The 25,393-nt window shown below is 39.2% G+C and overlaps 1 protein-coding gene across 2 annotated transcripts in view; it reads left to right on the top strand.

Moving 5' to 3' along the window:
* Window positions 1-25,393, top strand: part of RANBP17 (RAN binding protein 17) — a 155,604-nt gene that overhangs the window by 15,845 nt on the left and 114,366 nt on the right. For both annotated transcript variants that reach the window (XM_054168231.1, XM_054168232.1), the window contains 5 exons: window positions 74-220; window positions 1,595-1,767; window positions 4,300-4,493; window positions 8,166-8,271; window positions 10,624-10,759. In XM_054168231.1, coding sequence (XP_054024206.1) covers window positions 74-220; window positions 1,595-1,767; window positions 4,300-4,493; window positions 8,166-8,271; window positions 10,624-10,759 — 756 coding nt within the window. The remainder of the gene's footprint in view (window positions 1-73; window positions 221-1,594; window positions 1,768-4,299; window positions 4,494-8,165; window positions 8,272-10,623; window positions 10,760-25,393) is intronic.

The raw sequence follows: 25,393 nt of genomic DNA on the forward strand, positions 1-25,393 counted from the left end.
TTTTCACTAGTGCTCCTAAAATTTTTCTTAGATTAAGCTGTTAACTTTGAATCATCTGCTTCTTCAAATTCAGGGTTTATCTGATCCGGGTAATTACCATGAATTCTGTCGGTTTTTGGCTCGGCTAAAGACAAACTATCAACTAGGAGAGCTAGTAATGGTGAAAGATTACCCAGAAGTCATGCAACTTATAGCAAATTTTACTATTACTAGCCTACAGGTAAGAATATGTACAAAGTGTTGTCTTTTCTTCAACTCCTGAGTGACAGAGAACTGCTCTTGCTTCTCAGCGTTGGTGTTTTTGAGGAGGTGGTGAGGCTTATCTCTATGTAAAAAACCATTTTGTCTGTGATGTAACTTGGGTTTCTAAATTTTCTAGAACTGGTTCCCACTCTTCCTGGGAAGTTCTGTAATGGGAGTAGATGTAAAGAAGAAAAATGACAACTTGAAGTAGGAGATAGATGTTAATCTTCCAGCCTTAGTCCTCACCCTCAAAAAAATACAGAATAAAAACCCAGCAAACCAAACCGTCTTATCCATCCCTAAAATACTGACATCTGTGCTCCCATCTAAACTTTGAAGGGCCAATATTTCATAGGCTGTTGAGTTCTGCTTTTGTGCATGTATAGAGGTACACACACGCACACAGAGTTGCCTAGCTGCTGAGTGCAAAGTTTCAGTTGAAACTGGATCCGGTAGGTAGGTAGAATAATGTCTAAATTTTTTGAGTGGCCCACATCTGTATAAGAAGGACACATGTCACAGGAACAAGAATCTAACAGTGTTACAAATTCTCCAGATTTTTGTTTTGTTTTAGATTTGAAACACACCAAATTAGGGTGTGCACGTTTCTTAAGTGATTCTGTACGTATTACTGTAGCATTTCCTCCAGAGTCTTCTCTGGTCTTCAGAATCACAGCTGAAAATAGTGACCTTTAGAAGATTTTGACCTTTAAGTTCTGGAGGTGCCAGTGGCCACATCGTAAGCTTGGAAGCAAAAAGGAAGGTGAGATAGGACAAGGAACAACAGGTACAAGCTAGAGCACAAGAGGTTCTACCTCAGCACAAGGGGACACTTATTTATGGTGAGGGTGACGGGGCACTGGAACAGGCTGCCCAGAGAAGTCGTGTAGTCTCCTTCTCTGGAGACTTTCAAAACCCACCTGGATGTGTTCCTGTATGACCTGCTTTAGGTGATCCTCCTTTGGCACAGGGGTTGGCCTCAATTTCTGGAGGTCTCTTCCAAGCCCTGTGATTCTGTGGTCTCCTCTTGGGTGGCTCTAGGCAGTTTCCTACTCAACATTTAGGATTTTTGAATGGCCCTTTTGCAGCCTTTCAATCTCTTCATGCACTGTGTAGGAATCAAGGCCTAGCTCTGAGTTTTGAATCATGGATATTGCTGGAAGGAGGCAAGAGTGCCTACAAATATTTCTGGGTTTATTCTGTAATGTGTGCCATAGGATGTCTCAGTTCTGACTGGCTTCTTCAGTAGTTATGTGAATGAATAAGACTACTTAAGATAAAAGCATCATGTTTCACAAGTAAAGTTTCACTTTGGGATGCTTTAACAGAAGTGTGTTTTGTTTTCTTATAGCACTGGGAGTTTGCTCCAAATAGTGTTCATTATTTGCTAACTCTCTGGCAAAGAATGGTAGCGTCTGTGCCTTTTGTGAAATCGGCAGAACCCCACCTCTTAGATACATATGCACCTGAGATAACAAAAGCTTATATTACTTCTAGACTGGAATGTGTTCCTGTAGTTATAAGGTAAAGCTGTAATTGCAACTTTAAAACTGTAATATGGAAATGTTTAATTTGCTGATTTGTTGGCATATTATCTTTTGGTTTAAGATCTGAGTACGCTGGTTCTGATTACCATGGTGATTTCTTAAGATTATCTCAATTGACTAATATCATTTTACTCCTGTTGCTTATTAAGTCCAGGACAAAATAAAATTCTAATTGGTTTTTCTCTCCTGAGGCTTTGTGTTTTGAAGAAACCCTATTTCCCCTCCCCCTGTTTTTTTTAAGACAATCTAAATTAACTATGTTGTTCAGCTGTGACATGTATACTTGATGAATCACTTTGTAGGGCCATGGAGGGTAGGGATGGTGGAAAGCAGAACAAACTCTATGTGCAAGAAAGGGTGAGACCAAGCAGAGTGACCTAGAGAGTGTCAGGATTGAAACTGGCCAATTTAAGATGGTTTAGTTCACATCTTCTTTTTAATAGTGTAAATGAAATGGCCATATACCCCACACTATAATATAGCTAATAAGAAGGAAATGTTTAGATTGCTGAAAGGATTTAATTTTCTCCAAGGGCTTTTATGAATCCCTGCTGGTAGAGCCTTAGGGACTGTAGAACAAGCCACATCTGCTCTTCCTTTTCAATTTTACATTACTGAGATGATGTCATTTGTTCAGTTTGTGTGAGAAAGTGTATTCAACTTCACCATTGTTGTCCTTTTGTCTCACCTTAGCCACAATCTCATGTTTGTCACTTTCCTGTTTAGTGACCAAGCTACAGTTGGTATTATTTGCTTTATATTATCACAATAAGTGTGTTAAAGACTGATTTCCTTATGGTTCAGAATTGTGAGCTTGTGTATCATTCTCATGAACAAGAATTAATGGGGAGCTTCTGGTGTTCCAGTGCTAGGACAGGGAAGGAGAAGCAGCTGATTGCAGGTACAGTCAGTTTTCCTGAGCCTTCTCTCAACCAGCCTACACTTCTTGTGGCATTTCTATCTTCTGTGTTCAGCTTTTCTGTAATGGAGTCTCAGGGTTGAACCTTCATGTCTCGGCTTTCTTCTTTGAGTGGTACATTCCATATCAGCTTCCAGACTTAGAGCACTTAACAGGGCTGATTTTCTGGGTTAAACCATCTGTTGTGACCAGCTCCATTGAAATATGCTGGTATCTTCATCAGCATCACCATCAGCACTGAAAATTCTGTTTGTTTGCTTGGCAGCAATGAGAGATTCTTCTGCATGTCCTTGTTATGTTGTGGAGGATTAAGTTTTCTAATCTGGAAAGAGCCAGTGAGGATAGATGAGGAGAGTATTGACCTTCTCTTCTGCCATTCTTAAGACAGTCTGGGTAATGATGTTAGTGTGTATCCATTCCTACCTCTGAATGGTTTGTGTACCACTGTTACACTGTCTGATTCTCTTACATGATTAAGATTCTCAGTTGTGGCTTTTCTGTGGACAGCAATATCAGATGTAAACTTAAATGTCCAGACCATTCTGGAGAAATATGGGTATCTGGGAGCTGATTTCACAAGTCTTCATCCATTTGCTCCAGGGATTTCTTTTAAATAAATTCTGTTCTCTGGAGTGCCTATTTGTCTTACAAACTAGTGTAGCTGAAACACCATAATATCACCCTCCATTCAGCAGCCATCCAAATGGTCCTTCAGACAGTGAAAGTAACTTGGAATAATGGAAGGAAAGGCACTTCTGCCCATTTGGGGGGTCTCTTTTGATTGAGGGGGAGTGAGAAGTTAATGAGTCTTCTACAAAGAGTCTAGAAAGGGATGCTTTTCTGCAGACTAGAAGGAGAACTTTTATCTGAAGTAGACATGTGAGATCTGTGTCAGCCCATTTTGTTAGGATTTTCAGCTGCTGTGTATTGTCCAAAGCTTGGATGTTAGCTTTGTTAGCTTTGGGGATGTTATCTTGATCTGTAGATTGTTTGTTGCCTGTGCAACAAAAGGTAACCCAATGGATACACCTTTCCTGTTGTGTTTTGTGTGATGAGTATTGTTGAACTGTATTATAAGAGCTGCTGGTCTCTACTAGAGGCATTCCGTGTAGGTCACAGCTCATTTACAGGAGATTTATGTAGCACTTGGCATGGAATTTTACTGAAGCTTGCTTGTGGCTTTGGTATAACGGTGTTGATGACTGTGCAAAATCCATTCCAACTAGGTGTTCCATTCTTTCCTCTCATCATCCTCTGAGAAAGGTGGTGCTTTTGAATATTCTGTTCAGGCACTGTGGACCTTAGTTCTTCAGGATTTACCTTTTTGTGGTCATACTGTCAACCTCATCTCCTCTTCTCTTTGCTCTTTAGAATACCTGTGAAGAGGAAGATGCATTTAGAATTGTTTTCTGTGTTTGTGCAGATGTGTCTGGGGGGGTGTGTAAATACAGTGAGATCTGTCTGGTGTGTTCACCAGCTGCTAAGGCTTTGATAGTTCAACAGTTCAGTGACAGTGGTGCAAGATCTGGATGGGAAAAAAGCTTTTAAGCAATAGTGTGGCTAAGTGGGTACTTTTTATCTCTGTTCCAGAGATGGCTTAGAAGATCCCCTGGATGATACAGCTACAGTTTTCCAGCAGCTGGAGCAACTGTGCACAGTTAGCAGGTGTGAATACGAAAAGACCTGTACACTTCTTGTACAGTTGTTTGACCAAAATGCACAAAACTACCAAAAACTATTACACGCTTCTAGTAGGAATCCATTAGAAATCACAGTTCAGGAAGGTTAGTATTTAATTTAATTTTTAGTCTGTTTTATGTGCCAGTAAATATATACTTGCATATGAAAAAGAGCGGTGATCTTACCTCAGATGTAATTAAACCTTCTCTCAAACTAGGCATTAATGATCCAAAAGTCACCTTGCACTACATTTTCACTAGTTGCCTTTGTACCAAACAGAACACACTAGCAGTCGATGTGTTTGTTTTCACATCTTGGTACATCTGTAGAATATAGACATGAGAGCTGTAAAATCTTTTAATTTCTGAAAATGAACATTTTAGTGCCTCAGGTGCCCTCAGGGGAACCAGCTGCAACTTGATGCATATTTTTTTTGAAAATGAAGATGTTAACTTTCATTCTTTTTTTTTTTTTTTTTTCATTTGTCTGACTGTAAAAATTAATGTAGCATTAGAAACCTTAATTTACTTTATCTGGCTCTGTTAAAATGACTCCCCTAATTTTCAAGCAGCTCAAGTTATTTATTGTGTTGTAAGTTGTAAAAATCAGAGTTACGTTGAACGTATTTTTTCATATACTTGCTTCGGTCCTATCTGTCTCACAATTTATCTTTATAACTACTGGCTCTTTCCTAATATAGTTATCTTATGGCTGTTGCATCTTTACATGGATAAATGGTGTTGTTGTGAAAAGGTGAGACAGGTTACTGCATAATACAGCTGTTCTTTGCATGCTATTAAACGTCTGTGATTTATTTTGCTGTTCTTTTGTTGAGTTTGAATATGCTGATTTTTCTCTATGGAGGAGCCATTTTTTCACTGATTTATATGAGACCTCCTGCTTTTCTCTTTTTTATTAATTCCACTTTCTTCCATGCACCTATCACCTTTTATTTGGAAGAATGTTCATTAATGACCTGATTTCATTGACCAGCTGCACTCTGAATTTATATTCCATTCCCCAGTCATGGGGGGCCAGAGGGAAATAATCAGCCAGAGCCTTAGTGGCAGTGCTCTGGGGAATGCTGTTACACCTTAGAAAAACATTTGATTCAGCTTAAATATTGTGTTTCTTTTCTGCAAACTAAACATTTGTGCTCGTATTGAACAATAACTGTTATATCCCCTAGATATACACAGTTAAATTTAGATGTTTAATGGCTTTTAATGTTGCAAAATAAGTTAATGTAATATTAAGATCTCATTTTATTATACTGTCTTGCTCTCTGTATCAATAGTGATGTGGTCATGGTTTACTGAAACAATAATCCCCAAGAAATGGGTCATTAACAGCAGTTAATGATTACTTGTGATCTATGGTAATGACTGATTTCTTTGGGATTATTGCTGGTATAAACCATAATTACAGATTATTACAGCAATAATTATTTTCTAAAAGAAAAGATGTCTGTCTCAGTAATTGCAAATGCTCTGAAATTTTTAAACAGTGAAGGTATGAAAGAGAGGGAAAGAAGAAGTCACACCTGTTAATTGGGATTGTGATGGGAGTAGAGGATTCTCATCAGAAAAATAACTGTGTGCTCAGAAATGAGCTACTGAAGTTTGGAAAAATTAAGAGTGGTTTTTATTTTTAAAAAGGCTTTTGGCCAAAGTGGTGACTCTGCTCTTTGAACCAGCTAGCACAGCTTCACAATTGCTTTTGGATACCGTCTTCAAACAGCCATTCTTTGGTAGCCGTTAATGCTAAATTCAATGGAGCAGTGTCTGTTCTCTTAGACACTTCAGCTCCCTGGTGCTGTGGTAATGATGGTTCAGTCTTTTAGCGTCCTGTTTTAGCACTCTTCTCCATTCTGGTGAGAACTCACATGCAGTACTGTGTCCAGCTCTAGGACCCCCAACACAGGAGAGACATAGACATGCTGGAGCTAGTCCAGAAGAGGACCACAAAGATGATCAGAGGGCTGGAGCACCTCTCCCATGAAGACAGGATGAAAGAACCGGAATTGGGGCCATTCATCCTGGAGAGGAGAGGGCTCCAGGGAGACTTTAGAGCTGCATTTCAGTATCTGAAGGGGACCTACAGGAAGACAGGGGAGGGTTTGTAGTGATAGAACGAGGGGCAATGTTTTGAAACTGGAGCCAGGGTAGTTTTATGTTGGACATCAGGAGGAAGCTCTTCACAATGAGAGTGGTGAAATACTGGAACAGGTTGTCCCATCCTTGGAAGACATTCAAGATCAGACTTGATGTAGCCCTGGGCAGCCTGATCTAGTTGGAGGTCTCCCTGCTGAGTGCCCAAGGGTTGGACAAGATGGCCTTTGAGGGTCCCTTTCATCTGAATGCAATCTGTGAATCTTTAAGTTATGCTATCATCACTTGGTGAAATCTTAGTAATGACGGCAAGACACCTAGTTTGTGTGATTCATCTCACTTACTAAGAAGCCTTGTTTGTAACCTGATTTAATTTAAATGGAAATTCTTCTAAGTTGTCTTTGCTATGCTGTTATTTTCAGCCAATTCATTTTAATGTATTACAAAGCCTATTTGGCCAAAAAGATGGGAGCCTAAAAGTAGCTTTATTGTCCTGTAGTCTCAGTGCATTTCAGATGAGGAAGAAACCTTTAGCAGTATCCTGGAGTTTGGAAAGGTCTGTGTGTTACTTTGTTGCTCAAGTCTTACTTTTGAGCTTACCTTAGGGAAAAGGACTACATCTTTCCTGAGAGAGGATACCATTAGTTACTGGACTCATAGCTTAAAAAAGCTGAAGCAGGACTATATGTGGCTTGAGTACGTATCAGTAGGTCAGATTGAAAGCTAGTCCACCATAATGTGCCAGAGAGATCAAAAGAATCTAGGTTTTGCAACATGGAAATGATTTTCCAGCAGGCCAAAAGAGTTTTTCTGAGTTCAGTGTGTGTGTTTGTAAACGCCTGAGTTGCATATTTTAAGGATTTTAATACTTGAAAATCTGTACAAAATGCACTACAAACACAAACTTAAGGAGTGTTTTATGGAACCTTTAGCTTTACAGCAATTCTTATCCTTACATTGTCTTTTACTTGATAAGGACTTTGCCAGTGGATCCTGGTACAGACTGGCAGCTAAATAATCTGAAGGATGGAAAGCATGACAGCATGGCTTGAAATGGATGAGCTCTGCCTTGCAAAGCCTTTTAGAAAACAAAACTCTGGTAGTTCACAAGCTCTTTTCTTGAAGAATATATCTGGCTTGTAACAGAAATATTCTCTTATGTGCAAATCATTTCAGATAGTAGTGGAATATTGCAAAGAATTCTTTATTTGAACTAGAACCAAGAAACTAAATAGGTTGTAGGGAGCTCAATTAATTCCTAATACTAGAATAAGTTGATGTAACAGCCCCACGGTAGATAAAATTGTTCTATGCCTTGAAGTAACTTGAGGCAGGCAATTAAGGAAACTAGATTAATTGTATATCTAATCTTACCGGGCTGAGCTTGCTTAATTTGTACTTTAGGTTAATTCTTTTGTGTTTTATTTATAAGCATGTCCAGGTTAATAGGCTGCTTTAGTTTATCTGTCAGTTCTGCTCAGAATTTCGCGGTAGGTGGTTTGTCTAGGTAGGTTTTCAGTCTGGTAAAGGGAGAAGCTAACTGTTCTCTTGACAGCATTCCAGAGTCTGATCCCTTACAGAACTGCTGATACCTTATGGCAGTGTATTGTGCTGGCACAGTGGATTACAGTCACTAACTGATGGTCTTCTGTTTTTTACTGTTAGGACGGCTGGCATGGCTTGTCTATTTTGTGGGTACTTTTGTGGGAGGACGATTAACGTACACAAGTACGGATGAGCATGATGCCATGGATGGAGAGTTATCCTGTCGGTAAGTGTTGCGGCTTTGGAGTTCATGGGTTTGATGGGTTTTTAGCCATTTAATGACATTGAGTTATCAGCAGGTATTTTGAATTTTAACATCTGGGGTTTTGGTCACTCCTTGGATAGTGGGCAATCAAGGACTTCACTGACTTTCTGTGGATTAAGACCATTCCACTGTCACTAGTCTTTCCTGAGTCTTTATCCTGAACAGTGCAGGAGTCATTAAGTCTCTCATTGCAGAACTAGCTTTCAGAGGAAGGGAAGAAGATTAAAGGCAAATGTGTCTCTGACTATAAGCAGTGTTTTGATATGCTCATGGATCCACCCTCTTTTCATTTGTGCGTTACACTTGCATGCAAGTGTTAATTTTGTTACTTATGAGCTATTGCTATTGTCTGCTGCACAGCTTCCTATGTGTTAGTTCTTCAAGGTGAAGGAAGTGCAGAGGAACTTCTGGTCAACCACTGAAGGTTTGAACTTATTTTTACAGTTGAGCTTGGAATACAAAGAAGGCTCTAGATGTTAGTCATGTTAGAAGGATAGGGAACTGTTTGCAAGAGTCCACTGAAGAGCCACAAAGATGATGAAGGGATGGGAATATCTCCCTTATGAAGAATGGCTGAGGGAGCTGGGTCTCTCCGGCTTGGAGAAGAGGAGACTGAGGGGTGACCTCATTCATGTTTATAAAGATACGAAGGACAGTTTCAGGAGGATGGAGCCAGGCTCTGCTCAGTGATGTCCAGTGATAGGACAAAGGGCAAGAGGTGCAAGCTGGAGCAGAGAACGTTCCATGTGCACATAAGGAAAAACTTTTTCACTGTGAGGGTGACAGAACCCAGGAACAGGCTGCCCAGAGAGGTTTGACATTCAAAACGTGCCTGGGGGATGTGTTCCAGTGTTACCTGCTCCAGGTGATCTTGCTCTGGCAGGGGTGCTGGACTCGATGATCTTTTGAGGTCCCTTCCAAATCCTAACATTCTGCAATTCTGTGATCTTCCTGCTAGTTTGAGTGCAAGGGGCAAGCTAAAGATTATCATGAATGACAATATTCCTTGTGGCAAACACTGCCTTAATCCTTGTTTTCACTCACCACTGTGTTCAAGGCATGCATATTTGATCCTGTTCTGCACATCCACTAGCTAACACATGAAAAAGGACATTCAACTTAGAATTAGATAAAAAGCTTTACATTTTCTCTTGTTTCTTGCCTTCCTAATCTACCCTGGGGCTTTGTGGTGTTAGCAGTCTTCCACTGTGTTTTTATTAGAAGTGAGAGGTTTTAATATACAGGCTTACAGATGAAGTAGCTACTGACTTCTAATCCAGTGACTGCATATCTCAGAATTGGCAAAAGGTGACATTTTTTTGAATTGCTGGGTTTCAAAGGCTTTCAAAGAATAAGTGGCAGAAAAATATGGGAAATTAATATTTATTTTTTAGAAAAAAAAAGGTGTACTTTTTTTTTAGCTGGCTTAAGCTGAAATTGATTCATTGAATCAGTCCTGGTAATATGGAGATACACACCAAATTAGAATTTAGGTCAGAAGATAAAGGTTTGCTCAGGTGTTTTAGGAAAGACAGAAGTGGGAAGAAGTGAGGCAAACAGTACAGTATATACTGTGTATGGAAAAATGTTTTGAAGGACAGTAGTTGCAGTTCCCAGAGAACCTGAATCCTCTTGGATTTTAAGTCTGAGACCTGTACTTCTCAAATTTCATAGACTCGTAAAATGACTTATGTTTGAAGACATGTGAGACATCATCTACTACAACCTACCTTCCATGGGCTGGGACGTGTCTCAGCTAGGTTGCTCGAGGCCTCCTCCAACCTGACCTTGAGCACCCCCAGAGAGGAGGCATCCACAGCCTCTCTGGGCAACCTATTCCAGACTCCCACCAGTCTTGTGCTGAAGATTGTACTTGTTCTTCCTAAGATCCAGTCTAAACCTGTTCTCCCTCAGTATAGAACCATCACCTCTTGGCCTGTCACACCCTTATAAGAAGTCCCTCTCCAGCCATCCTGAAGGCTCCATTCAGGTATTGGAAGGCAGCTCTAAGGGTCTTTCATTGTGGAATTGATACTCTTAAGAAATGAAAAAAACATTTTTCAATCTCACCACAGTATAACATAGGTATCTGGGAAAATTTCAAGTGACAAAAGTAATTAGAAAAGCATTATGTTTATGTTTAATAGTGGTCAATTACCGTAATTAGCATTTAAACAAAAGCAAGATCCTAGAAGAAACCTGGCTAAGCCAAAAATGGCTGATGGACTCTTGAAGAAGTTGGCTGTGACAGTAGCATTTAATTTGGGAATTCTTCCTGAAAATGTTTGTTTTTCTTTTTTTTCTGTCATGAAGTGTTTTTCAGCTGATCACTTTGATGGATGCCCAGTTACCAGAGTCTAGTAATGAAAAAGTAGAACTGGCAATCCTGTGGTTCTTGGATCAGTTCCGAAAAACCTATGTGGGAGACCAGCTTCAGCACACCTCAAAGGTAAACATTTGCTTTAAACCATAACATTTGAAATAAAAAAGCCTGTGCAGAAATTGACCTGCCAATGTATCTTGAGCATAAAAGGTGTTGAGCTTAGCTGGTGGCTGATTGCCTAGCTGGAGGGAGGGATGGATGGGTGGGTGGATGGATAACTTCTGAATGGGGTGTTGATCTGAGTGGGCTTCCTACCGTGTGTGCATTTGAGTTTTGGCATGCAAACAGTTAATCTTTTAACAGCGCTGTTCATTAAACAATTTTCAGTTACTTTGCATTTCAATTTTTTATTTCAAACATTTAGCTGGGTTCTGCTATATTGTGTTATATTTCACAGCTGGGTACACAAGATTTATTCTTTTAATAGTTCTGTTCTTTTGACAGTTACTCATTTATGTGGTTTCCACTGTATTCCTCGCATTACTTGGCTTTTCTGCATTTTAAATAGGGAAGAGGGAAAAGTAAGATGCATTTTTTAAGAAGCAGCAGTTAATTCACCTTAACTGTAGGGGACAGTCATAGTATAGATGTTATAAAGAGAATGTAAGTAAGATGAGATCAATTGATCTCGAGAAAGGCTGAAAGAATTCTGTTGGAGCCCCAAGCAAATCTTTAGCAAGAATTGTGACAGTGACTGAGATTTGGTTTTACTTGTGTAGCACTCAGTCCTTGCTTTTTGCTGAACGGTCCCCATCTCAAGGATGTTTTTTATCCCTTCAGGTTTGAACTGTACTTCAATGTTATTGAATGGTTCCTCACTTAATATTAAAAATAAAGTTTTACACTATACTGAATGACTTTTTCATGAAAGCACTGTGTTCTTTTCCATTGTCAGAGCAGATTTGTTATTTTTAAATGTGGTGCACTGCTCTAATGCCGAGCAACAGAAGGTACAGTGTAAAAATGTGCTGCTGCTCCTGGTATTTTCATTAGCAAAACTCCTGCTGGTGGCAATTCAAAGGCAACATGGCTGTACAGTAGTTGTTGTCCTGATCTGTAATTCCCAGATTGTTTTTCCTTTCTGGTTTTGAGGGGTTTAATTTCACCTTATATTGTGACTGATGGAGGTGTGACTGTGTGGAGAAGCCCTATCAATGTATGGAATGTTGTAACAGACTGTTAGAGGAGATTGTATACCTGAGCTTTTTATGTCCCTGCTTACAGAAAACTGGCAGAAGCTTTTGTGTGTGGCTCTGGGAGCAGGCAAAAAACCTGGAGTGCATTATTTAGATTTAATCACCTGAAGCTCTGTTGTCAGTGGGAAAAAAATGTGACATTTGACCATTTGCCAGCTACCTCAGAATTCAGTACATACAATTTTAGCCAGCTTAACAATATGTTCTGAATAACTATTAGGATGCCTCTGCTGTTTCATTGTGTGAGGAAGGTTAAATGGTTAATTAGGGAGTGAAATGCTGCTTACTGCTTTCATCTGATTTATTGAAGAGCATTTCAAACAGAAGGAATTAAATTTTACCAAAAATTTCATGGGGGGAAAACCATAGGATGAATATAAGAAAATGGCTTTGTGTTTGCTTATTGGTTTGTGGTTTTCTTCCCCAATAAATGGACACAAATCAAACTGGTAATACATTACATTCTGTATACTGCCTTGGTTTATGACATGGGTGTTGTGTGTAATCAGGCTGGGAAAGTGGGGGTGCTGTAATACTTAAATGGTGCAGAACAGTTCAAGGGGTGTTTGGAAATTCTACCCCCAGTCTAGCAACTCCACAGTGCCTTTCAAATGCTTTTTCTTTTTCTTTTTTTTAATGATTATCTACTAGTATAATTTACTTTGCAGTCAAATTGCCCTTTCATTTTTGTGGTGTTCTACTAAGTCTGGTACAACAGCCTCTCATTTGCACTGACAGAATCCCGTGGCCCATATCATCTTAGTTTACCAGGTCTTATAACAAAAGCTGTGTGCAAAGGCATCTGAGCTCTCAGTTTGGGTAGGTTTTTAAATTTTTAATAAAACCAAATGAGATGTTTGTATACATACTACAGTTAAGAGCAAGGCAGAAGGCAGCACTTGTATGATTCTTCTGGTTTATCCTGCTGTAGCAGCAAGTATAGCAGCAGATGGCATTCTACCCTCACAGTTGTAAATCCTCTGATGCTGTGTCTTGCTGGCAGCTATCTACAATAAAAAGGCTCACACTTGGAAGCAGAAAAATCAGACATATATCAAATGACTAAGTTAATACACGTTTATATAGATATTCAGGATTGCTTGGACTGTTTTATTTACAGAATGGCTAACGGACATTCTGCATGCTTCAGCCGTACTGAAATAATTGCAAGCATTTCTCTATATGATCATGTGCTTGCATATAGAACAAGAGGCTGCTTAGAGAGGGCTGAGTAGTCTAATGGAATTGTAGAAAAAGTCTTCTGTATAAATACACAAATTTTGTTCATTAACCCATAATTGGCTATGTAAATTGATGTATGCTTATTAACCAGTCCACTGGGGCTTGCTGTCTCTGCAGAAGAATAGTAAAGTCTTAGAAATCTTTTCCATGCTACAGTTACAGTGCCATCATATTTCCAAAACAAAAACAAGACATCAAGATTCATGGACTCAAAGAATGGTTGTTTTGGAAGGGACCTTAAAGATTATCTAGCTCTAACCCCCCCCAAGCCATGAGCAGGGCACCTTCCACTAGACCAGGTTGCTCAAGGCCTCATCCACCTGCAAGCTCAGAAATACCAAGATGCTGTCTTTTGGATCAGATAGACCCTTGAATATGCAATCTGCTGAATATTAGACTGGATTCTATGGTACTGTACAGCAGCCTTGATACCTGTTTGTAGAACAACACATAGTTTGTTTTAATAGTGACATTATTTAGTCTTCACAGAGTTATTTTTTGGCTTATGGCTGATTTTGCATGCTGTCAGTGCAGTACAAAGTAGGTGGCTGTAAACGCAATGCACTCAAACTGTAGTCTCAGCTTCTATCTGTGGTGGCTGTGTTGTTATTTTGTCCCACTGGGAGCCACTGTTCTGAGTAGGGTAATAGTGTATGGAAATCCGATTGCTGACATCAAAGGTATGTTATTTATTGCTGTTTTGAATGAGATTTTCCTTTGCATAGTCTCAACAATGGAAATATTTATTTATTTTTGCAAGTGCCACTGGCCTGGGAGGAAATGATCACAAAGAACAGGATTTTAAAATCAAAATCAAGATGATCTTCATAAGATGGTGAAATAACTTGAAGTTTTAAATCCCCAATGTGTCTGGAAGCAGGAAAAGGCCCTGGCTAGCAAGTCTTGTCTTCTTTATCCTTGTTTAGTCTAATTTAGTGTCTCAAGTTCAAAACTGTTGAACCATATTTATTTGTTTTAACAAATACACTGCAGCTCAAGGAGCATTTAAGCACAAGGAGCATCTCTCAACAACTTTCAGTTGTTAGTTTGTGATTGCAAATAGGATGTAGTGGACACGGCGGTTCTGTATGTAAGAAAATGCATCAAAAATATGAATGTGATTAGTAAGTATTAAGGATTTAGAGTTAGGGTATCTCTTATGTCACTTCTTTGCACTCTGGGTTTTCAGTGGCATTGCAGCTGAGCTGAAGGATTTTCTCTTTCATCTGTGCTGTCTACAGCACGCGGCGCTATTGAACTAGAGTTCCCTGCTTAGTTCACTGTCACCGTGCCAGACAGAGGTCAAGACTGAGACCTCTGCACATGTGAGGTGAGGGTAATATGGTGAAAAATATCAGTGAGTTTGTGGGACTGAGTGGTTCTCTTTGCAGCTCCTGTAACCAGAGTCACTGTTAAGAAATCTCACCCATAATTTGTGCCTGCTAGGGGGAGTGTTTGTCTATTAAAGAGAATTTCATGTTTACCTGAATGCACTGTAACCTCTTTTGCCTCACTGAAGCAATTAATAGTTCCTTGTTCTGCTCTTTCTGATCAAACACTAGCCCTAAATGTGTTTTAAGGGAATTTTGAGGGAATTTTAAGCTCTACCAGATGGGCTCTAGTTTGAGGGATACCTCCAGAAGTGAAAATCTCTGGCAATAAGGCATTCCAGCCAGCCAGGCCTGTCTTCTGCCCCAACCCTTGCTAAAAGTGATGGGGACTCAAGGTAGAAGGGTAAGAGTTCAATTGTGACTCTTCAGTTTCTGGGAAAGAGGACCATGTATCGATGAATACAGAAACTGTCAGCTGCTGGGGGCGCATCAGTTGAGTAATCTGGGGGATCTGGTGTGGTGCTATCTAGGGCAGGTGAGCGTGAAGAAGGATGTAGGATTGTGGATTCATGCAGCCTTTGCAAACACGGGGTTGAAGCATGGTTATGAAGTATGCATGGGGGCATGCAAATGGGATGTCTTACTGTATGCTGCACCTGTTGTGTTTGTTTATGTGGTCAGTAGAAAGAAGTTACTGTATTAACATTCAGGATTGCATCTCTGCATCTCAGGGTTTTAAATTATACGACGTAAGAGTTAGATCTGCATCACGACAAAAAGGCAGCTGGAGGGCTTAAAATTTAGAGTGCAATGTGTTTAGAGGGGAGGGAAAACGACCATTTCTTTGGTGTGTGCTGCTTGCAGTAGCTGAAACTGAAACTGCATGTAATCAGGTATCACCTATCCCCTGAACACACCTTAGCTCCTGACATGTAGTGTGTATTCTGGTGACTTCAGTTGTTTTGATATTTCTTCAGTACCCGCATGTTTCTCTGACTGCTGTGCCTGCAAACACAGAAGCAGGACACAGCAAAAAAGAAGCAAGTTAGAAATAGCATAGTTGTGCAAAAGGTGACTATTTTCACCCTGCTCAATATAAGACCTAGAGATCTGCAGCAGTCCCACTGACTTTAACAGGGATCTTCTCATAAAAGATTCTGGGTCCTAACATCACCATGATTAATGATATCTTAACATTTATGACCGATTATCCTTTTCTGAGCTGTGAAATACATAGGCTGTTTTATTTCATTGCAGTGAGGTGAAGATACAGCACTGACAGGTGCTGGAAATTAGCAGGCAGTTTTGAAATTGTTCTGTGCACTAGAAATTAGATCTCATTTTAATTCAGCTTTTCCAAACTAGTAAATGAGGTTAATGCCATACATATTCAGCTGATATGGAGGAAGAAATTGATATAAAGTGGATCAGCATAGCTACAGGGCTACTTTAATTTATAGGTAAAGAGGCAGTGATAAATGAAAGTAATGTAGTAGTGGTCACTAAACTCCTCAGCCATCAGGGATTCAATAGTGTTAGTTGCTCATTAAAGGCATTGTTGGGGTACATCAACTAGAAATTTGAAAAGAAATAGCCAACTAACCCTTAATTATCAAAACATAGAAAATACTAATTATGCCTTAATTAGCTTTTCTTTTAATGTACTGAAATTGTTACTTTTTGTGTAGCACAAATGGATAGTTATATCAACAATAAATAGGTTGTTTTAATAACTTTCTTTTACCTCTGGGAAAACCACACTCCAATTTTTAATATGCAATAATGCTTCTCTCTAGCCTGTAGGAGATGAAAATTATTAAGTAGCTTTATTTTTTGAAGATTTTACAGCAGCTTTGGGAAGAATTATTTCACCATGCATCAATTATTTTTAATTGAACTGAATATTTTTTCAGATTGCATGAAATGCCTCTCATTTAAGTTTAACATTTAGAGTTTGTTAAGGAAGCATCATAGTGAGAATTGGGTACAACTTGTTTCTGTGGCATGTTTGAAGATGAATTAACAGCAGTTGTTTCAGAAGAAAAATTCTGTCACTGGTATTTTTCACTTGACTGGGCCAAAGAATTTCACTCAGTTTCGTATCTACCACACTGTTCCCATCCAATCTCCTTGCAATTCATGTAGGCAAAAAAGGTAGGGATTGACTTCAGTGGGGCTTGGCTCCATCTGGTACTAATGAAAAGCTCCAGCAGCTGTTGCAAAACTCTGTTCCTTTTGTGGCAGCATGTAGGCTTCCCTCCCTGGTTGTGTGTGCAGGACAGGAACAAGCAGAACTTGTGCTGTTTCATCAAAAACAACAGGTATGTGTTTTTTCCAGATAAATGATGGGAGGAAAACACTGCATAGTGCTAGTCAAAAAATCCTCCAAATTGTGCACTTGCAGCTCAGGAGGCTGGTGGAGTCCTGAGCTGCCTCAAAAGCAGTGTGCCCAGCAGGTCAAGAGAGGTGATTCTGCCACTTTGCTTTGCTGAGACCTCACCTAGAGTACAGCATTCAGCTCTGGAGCCCTCTAATACAGGAAGGACATAGACCTGATGGAGCAGGTCTAGAGGAGGGCCACAACGATGATCAAGGGGCTGGATCACCTCTTCCATGAGGACATTTTGAGGGAGCTGGGATTGTTCAGGCTGGGGAAAGAGAAGGCTCTAGCAAGTTTAGGAGCTAGCAAAAATTTACTGAAGTAGATGTTACTCAGGCAAGATCTCCTTTCATGTTTTCTCTCATAGTTCCTATCCTGCCATGAGCAAAAAGAACTTTCAGCAAATATTGCTGAAGTAATATTTAAAATTGCTTAATTGCCTAAAGATTGGACAAGTTAATTGTGACATTGCTTATAAAGATGTAGAGTTACTCTTAATTAATTCTGGGTTGTGGTTTGCGCTGACAAGTATTTTGTTCCACATGAAAACCTTTCCTTTTTCTTTGAAAAAGTCTAATACCTGGAAGGATTCTTTACGTACTTAGTGCAGAATTTTGGGGGTTTCTTGTTTTAAATTAAAATAACACTATCACCAAACCACTAACAAGTGAGCTAGAATCTGATGTTTTAATTCCTAGGAATGAGCAGCAGGCTCTTTATGTAGAGTGCCTCTGCAAACTCTGATCACAATAACACCCTGCCTGTTCTTTAGCTACCTTCAGAAATTCCTCTATTGAATTTCTTTGTTGTTTGGATATTCCATGCAGCAAAGAACCTATCGAGACACAAAGACAAACACTAAGAATTTGCAGATTTATAAACACTGGCTTCCTCATCAGGTTGAGTTGTAAAGTATACTTCATTTTACACATCCCAATTCTATCATCTTTTACTTCTCCAGGAATCAATATATTTTTCGTCTGTAAAGCACTTTCTGGGTTTGCTTGGGGAATTTTTGTTCTGCTTTCTCTTCCCAAATTTTTCATTATATCCTTCTAGCTTCCCTCCTTGCAGTGCTTTGTAGACTCTTTAAAGCCTATACCACGGTCTTCTCTTGTTAGCTTTTGCCTCATTGCTCACAACAACTTTAACCTGCATGAATCTTTATATAGATGTTATTTAATCACATCTTTGCAATTAAAACACTGCTTTAAGTGCTGTGCTATTTTATTTCAGAATTTTGTAACACAAATCAGGCATTCTTAAAAATAAATAATTAGCATAGTTCAGTTCTGCACTTGGCTGTAACAGCTTTATTTTGTAGCTGCTAATAAAGGCACATTATCGTGCTCAGGCATTGCAATTATCATTGAAATGTGTATGTCCATTAACTGCAACATTAGGCTGAGGATATAATTACTGTCTAGAGCCAATATCTTTGTGAAGTTAGGTCTATGGTGCTATTAAGCTATAAGCAGTATTTGTAAACTAATATTTAAACATTTCGGAATTGATGCCATCACTTGCGGACTTAAAAACTAATCCTACTTCCGCTCCAAATTATTGACTTCTTAAGTGTTTGGCAAATATATTATTGGATTGTTTGGATGCAAGTAGAATTTGTGATTGGAGAGAGACTACTGCTTTTCTAATAGCAAGTGATTCTCTGAAGTGCTCGCAACGTATTGAACGGGTGGCAGAAGAGAGAAGCTGTGATAACAGCAGAATGCTGGTAAAACAGTGTCACAACATGCTGCAAACAAGATTAATTTTACTTGTAGTAGAGCTGCGTTTCAGACAATTCAGTACAGCAATTTAAGTACAAAAAAAGCGCCCCAAACTCTCTTGCATGCTGAGACTAAAGAAAAGACTTTCCTAATAGTGTAGCAAGGATGTTTTAAAGAGGGATGAGATTGAGTCTGTGTGCTATCTGAAAATTTCTGGTATTTATGGTGACAGAAGAACATGACATTTCTTGTAAAGTTAAGTGGATAGTCACCTCTAAGTAATTCCACATGTGTGCAGATGTTTGGATCTGTAATGAAATGCCTTTTTCCACCCCCCCCAGATGTTGTTTTTATGTGCAAAAAGGTATGGTAGTAACTGACTTCTAAGTATTTGCATCAATTAATTTTCTTTTCTCTTCCCTTGGTATTTGCCTGATGTCCATTAGTTTGTGTAGTTCACTTACCTGCCTCAGAATCTGAGATTTAGGGAATGCTGATGGGAGAAGAAATTCCAAAGAAATTCAGACTTTGAGCATTTTTCATCTTATTTTGAATGCAACCAAGCTATTACATTGCTTGGTGATTTGCATCTGATACAGCCTAATACAACTACTTTTGTAAAATACAAAAAGGAATTTCAGATTTTACTTTCATGTGTGCCTGCTTTTTGATTTACCTGCTGCTGCTTTGATGACTGGCCTTGGTTGAAATGACACTACTTAGCTTTTCTGTCCAAGTCATTAAATACTATTTACTATTTATGATGTTGTTTGTATTTATTATATTGATTATGTTCTTTGTTTAATAATTCAGCTATTGTTTCACCTCAAGCAGGTTCTCTTCTCTGGGTAACTTCTAACTGCTGGACCTTTCCACTTGCTCTATATATCCCACAACAAGTGAGCAAAAATGAATAAACAGCAGATAAGGCATCTTGGGGGGCTAGGGGGAAAGACTACCTTTTGACTTAGTCATCTAAAATATATTGGGGTTGTTGCAGTATATTGGCCTCAGATCCTCATTATTTAAGTGGCTTAATGAATTAATTTCCCAGACCTTGCAGTAAGTAAATTAACCATCAGAGTTCAGAGCAGAGTGAGTAATTCTTTAATATAAGACTATGGCAATTTTTATGACTCAAGTTAAATTTAATTATGAAATTGCTTATTGCATATTTGTGTAATTCAAAGAGGAAGAATATGCAAAAGAACACATGATAAGTACATCTGTCAAAAAAAGAACAAAGCAGTAAAATCCTAGGAGGTTACATTGCTCTTGTTGATGATGGTTGAATTATATATCACTCAGTTTAGATAATGTGCTCATAGCTTGCACTGGTCAGCAAAGCTGAAAGGGGTGTTTGTTTGGGGTTTTTTTAGGTTATCAGCTGTTCAGCATCTCCTTCAAAATTACTGAAGAACTTAATTTAGTTACCAGCAACTAGTATATTGCTAAAAGTAGATTATCCTGTAGGGTTTTCCTTTATGAGGAATATGTATTTGTGTAGCAGTGTTCTTAAACAGGAATTGTTCTGGAGCAGTGCTCATTTTAAAGACTGAGGGGTCTTTTTTCTCCCCTTGAAAAATAATTAGCCCAAGTAGTAATCTTTCCAGGTAGCTTTATGCACTGATATTTTCTACTATTACATGTGAAACAAGTACGATAATTGAGTAGCTAAAGTACAAAATCCATTCTTTCTGACCTCAGAGTCAGCTGGTTTGATTTACAATACTGCAGTTTCAGACCTGTGTTAGATGTTGCACATAACCAGTCAGCCTCTTGGAGTGTTTTGGGCTTGTTTTGTTAGAGTCACAAGCTTTGGTATAATCCAGAACTGCAAAGAACGTTCCCATTCTCCTTTTATCTTTTCCTCTCATATCACTACTCCTGGATATTTAACTGGACAGGATTGGTTAGCTTACATTCCTGTTACAATGCTTTATTCAGATTGGTTTTCACACTTTTTAGACTTATTTACAAGGCAACCAGCACCAGAACAAGGGGACACAGTCTCAAGCTGCGCCAGGGGAGGTTTAGACTCGAGGAGAAAGTTCTTCACCAAGCGAGTCATTCATCATTGGAATGTGCTGCCCAGGGAGGTGGTGGAGTCACCATCCCTGGAGGTGTTCAAGAGGAGATTGGACGTGGCACTTGGTGCCATGGTCTAGTCGTGAGGTCTGTCGAGACAGGTTGGACTTGATGATCCTTGGGGTCTCTTCCAACCTTAGTTATACTGTGATACTGTGATTTGTATGGAAAGGTCAATGTTGACCAAATGCTCTGAAAATGAGGAAGACAGACATTTGCAGAGCTGCGTGCACAGAAAACATTGTCTCTTTTCATCAAGCTGTTGTCACCTAACCATCCAGTCTAACCAGCAATACATCACTTCCACTCTAGAAGAGAGAAAGTCAATGGAGCCAAATCACTAAGGACTATTTCCTGCAGAGCAGCAGCAGTTATATCCAGGATGTTGTGTAAGAAACCTTTTGGGGTTTGAGTTATAAATGAGGCTTCAGCTTCTTCCTCTGTTTTTCAGTTTTTTTGATTTGGAAACTTTCCAGGTTGATGAAGTCATCGGATTTCTGAATCAAGTTGTTTTGTTGGTTTGGTGTTTTGTTGTTTGTTGCTTTTTTTCTTTCATTTGGACTGCCCTTGGCTTCATGTGCTTTATGTAAAGAGTTTGCTAAGCTGTCTAAGATGACCATGGTAAGGAAAACATCCACCTTGTAAAATGCTTCCTGGTGAATTAAGAGAAAGGTTTCCTCTGAGACAGATGAGATGTACCTATGCCCTTCCTTTTGCATCTGTACAAAAATAACTCTACCAAGGAAGGTTTCTCTGCAGAAGGTGCACTTTGTTCAGTCAAGAAAGGGCTTCCAGCATACATTTCTCTTCCATCTTGTGGCTCAATTCATTGCTCATCCAAACATTTTGCTCAAGAATTCATCTATTCCTCTTGTTTATCCCTCCTTCCTCCTTGATTGACATTTTTATTTTCTTTTGAGATGCTCAGTAAAAAACTTGCAGTTCTTGAATATGGGCAAAAAGAGAGCTTTAGTTTTTCTTACCTTTGAGAGCTATAGTTTTCCTTAGGTTGTATGAGGCCTTGAGCAACCTGGTCTAGTGGAAGGTGTCCCTGCAGGGATCTCTGCAGGGGGGTTGGATCTAGATGATCTTTAAGGTCCCATCCAACCCAAACCATTCTATGATTCTATTCTGTGGGTTTTTTTCCCAGTGCTCTGAGCAAATTATAGACATACCCCAGTGAATTAAGATGTTCCAGGCACAGTTGTAGCGAAAGTTGTTTGCTAATACAGGAAAAAGGTGAATCCTGAGGTGTTTGTTGATGTCTGCTGTTGAGGGTATTTTAGCTTGCTCCTGCCATATACTACTAATGTAAATATGGACAATCCAGGTTTTTTCACTTATTATCTACCTACTTTGTGCATACTGTTACATCAATACCCAGAATCAGAGAAACCATTTACAATTTGTATTTATTAGTACTTGTGGTAATCTTATTAAAAGTAGAGAGTTTTAATTGTACACATTGTGAAATCCACCATTTTGTTTATAAATAAATAAAGAGTATCTGTTGGGAAAGATCTAGTATGTGTTGGAGCTAGAAGGTCATCAGGAGCACAGGTTAACAAAGAGTTGTATTCAGTGCTATGGACTGGTGGTGGTGCTGGTGAGCAAATAGTGAATTATCCAATACCTGTTTGGTTTTTATTCTGTCAGTATTTAGTCACAGTAACACTTTGAATGCACCTTGATGGGCAACTATCAACTATAATTTCTACAGGCATATAGAACTGTCAAGTAGAACTGAGCCACTATGTGCAGAGGGGTTTCTATTGTTGCTTAAAGGCAGTTTTGCTTTGTTCTAGTTTGCCTTTGACTTTCTTCATCTGCCAATAAGCAAAGTGCCATGTGAAAGAAATCATCAAAGAATCATCATAGAATCCTGTGATCATAGAATGGTTTATGCTGAAAGGAACCTTAGAGAACGTTTACTCCAACCTCCCCACCATGGGCAGGGTTACCGCTCAACCAGACTCAGCCGCTCAAGTCCTCATACAGCCTGGCCTTGCCCAGGAAGGAGGCATCCTCTACCTCCCTGTGCAACCCATTCCAAATCCTTTCTGTTCATTTGTGGAGGGGCACAGGCAAGGGAAGCAGGTGAGCAGAAGCTGCTTGCTCTTGAGTGTCTTCACCAATGTGTTGGTGGCATTGTTTCCTACTTGCCTTTTTGCCGCTTTGGCCCAAAACAAGTGAGAAAATGCTTTTGAGAAAATATGTTTCATTTTTAAGCATGCTTAACCTTAACATTTATGACAAGTTTTTAAAAACCTGTGCATTAATAATTCATGTGTGTTTCATTACAGAAAGAACAAACTGTCTGTAGGGTCATTAAACTCTTACTTGGCTAAGTTCATCAAAGTTTAGCTGACCTAAAACAGTACATTGTTTGGATTGTAGTGCACTGCTTGAAAAAAAAAATACCCTATGATTTAGTTTTGATTCTGACAATACTCAAAAGGATTTGTTATGTCTTACAGACCTTTCTGCAAACTACTAATGGGATGAACACAATATATCACTTTTATAATAGTGAGCTATTAAAGGCAAACATAAAGCAGTCTGAAGCCCATAAGTGCTGCCAACAGCTCCTGCTTTAATGAATTCCCTTTTAGATGTCCATTAAATGCTCATGGCAAATGTACTCATAATGGAAATGGCAAATCTAAATGGGTAGATATGAATAATCCATGGAGTTTAAATTCTGTTTATGATCATCTTCACATTTAGTTTTCAAGACAACGCAGTTTAGTTTTCATTACAGTTTGGAATAAAGAGGACAGGGAGTAATTGATTGCTTCAAGCAGATTAAAATCAATGGGTTGCTTTTCAAAGAACCTGCTCAATGCAGTAATTTCAACTTTAAACATTGATTTAGGAAACTCAACACAAAATGTTTTGTGCCGTGTGAACTTTTATGTGGAAAGACTAATACTAATTTTATTTCTATATATCTGTGTATAGAAATATATAGAGGTTGTTATCAGTATGTGCATGAGTAAATAGTGATCTATATTAAGCCATTTGGATATTATTGCACTCCTATAATGAATCAATGAGATTCCCGTCATCATCGGGATACTGTTTGTAAACCATTAGCACACAGAAATTACAGCCCATCATACATCATTACTGTGATTGAGGCTTTATTACCATATTCTCAAATTGCTTGCTTGCTATAAAACTAAATAGACACCAGACAACTATAGGTAGACGATAGACTGTGCATTATTGTGCTGGAATAATGAAGGATTATTGTAGCATAATGGGGCACAACTTAGGAGGAGAATAAACTTGGCAGCAAAAGAGAACTTGAGTGTTTTTAATGTTTGTTGTTACTACTTTAAAGGTCAAATATATTTGTTATGATCGAGTTACTGTTTCCTCATTTCATGAATCATACACTTTTCATATTTCAAATAGGCTTTCTTTTTATATTAGAGCATTTAAAACCCAGGACCTTAGAGCTGCCTTCCAATACCTGAGTGAAGACTACAAAAAGGCTGGAGAGGGACTTTTTGTAAGGGTGTCTAGCTGCAGGACAAAGGGGAATGTTTTTCAGCTGAGGGTGAGTAGGTTTAGACTGGATTTTAGGAAGAAATTCTTTGGTATGAGGGCGGTTAGACTCTGGAACAGGCTGCCCAGGGAAGTTGTAGATGCTTCTTCCCAGGAGGTGTTCAAGGCCAAGTTGGTTAATGCCTTGAGCAATGGAGTCTAGTTGAGGGACATCCCTTCCCGTGGTGGGAATGGGCTTCCAACCTAAGTTATTCTATGATGATTGTGTTCAATGATGATGATTCAACTCCAGAGACAGACTGACAGCTTTTGAAGTACTGGTAGGGTTGTGGAGATGGTGGGGTGGGTGATAGGACATCCATAGCAGTGTACACTTAGTTTGTTTTATGCTGAAACAAATCAGAAGAAAACTGCCAACAAGCAGACATCAGCTCTTAAGAAGTACTTCGGCTCTCCAAGTAGAGGCAAAGTAAATGTTAGGAATTTTAGGAGCTGTAGTGAAAGATTTTAAAGCTTGATCTTAAAAGAGGAAAGAACACTGGACTTGAACTTTGGGAATCTATGTCTCTTGTGACAGAACTGGGGGCTTATGGTACAACACTCGGGACTCTCAGGCTATATTCAAGGTGTGATTTTCTCCAGCTTGCAGTTTAGAAAAATAAATTGCTTTAAATTTAGAGGTGAATTTGGACCCATAAATTTCCATGGAGGTAGAACCACAGCGGCAAAGAATCTTTGTATCATCCTCTGGAGATACCTCAGCCCCACTCAGGTACTTACTTACTCCCAGTTCTGGTCCCATGTTCTTGCTCACCTCTTTCTCTCCCTGCTTGCTTGTGCTTACTCTGCCTGCTTTTTTTCCACAATGAACTCCTTCTGTGAAGCAGTTCCTTTCAGTGAATTTGAGGTGGCATTTGAGATAACTCATTCATAATCCTAGATATTTTCTTTTATTTCTTTTTCAAAGAATTTAAGATACTCCATAAGAGGATTTATTCTGTCTAGGCCAGATAGGCCTAGAGTGGTGGGGCCAAGAAGGCTAATAGCATTTTGGGGTGTATTAGAAGGGCTGTGGTTAGTAGATAGAGATTCTCCTCCCCCCCTACTCTGTACTGGTGAGGCCACATCTAGAATACTGTGTTCAAGAAGGACCTCAGGAAACTGCATGAAAAAGTCCACTGCAGAGCCACAAAGATGCTGAAGGGAGTGGAACATCTCCCTTA

This window comes from Dryobates pubescens, chromosome 16 (genome assembly GCF_014839835.1).
Source record: "Dryobates pubescens isolate bDryPub1 chromosome 16, bDryPub1.pri, whole genome shotgun sequence".
Taxonomy (NCBI): Eukaryota; Metazoa; Chordata; class Aves; order Piciformes; family Picidae; genus Dryobates; species Dryobates pubescens.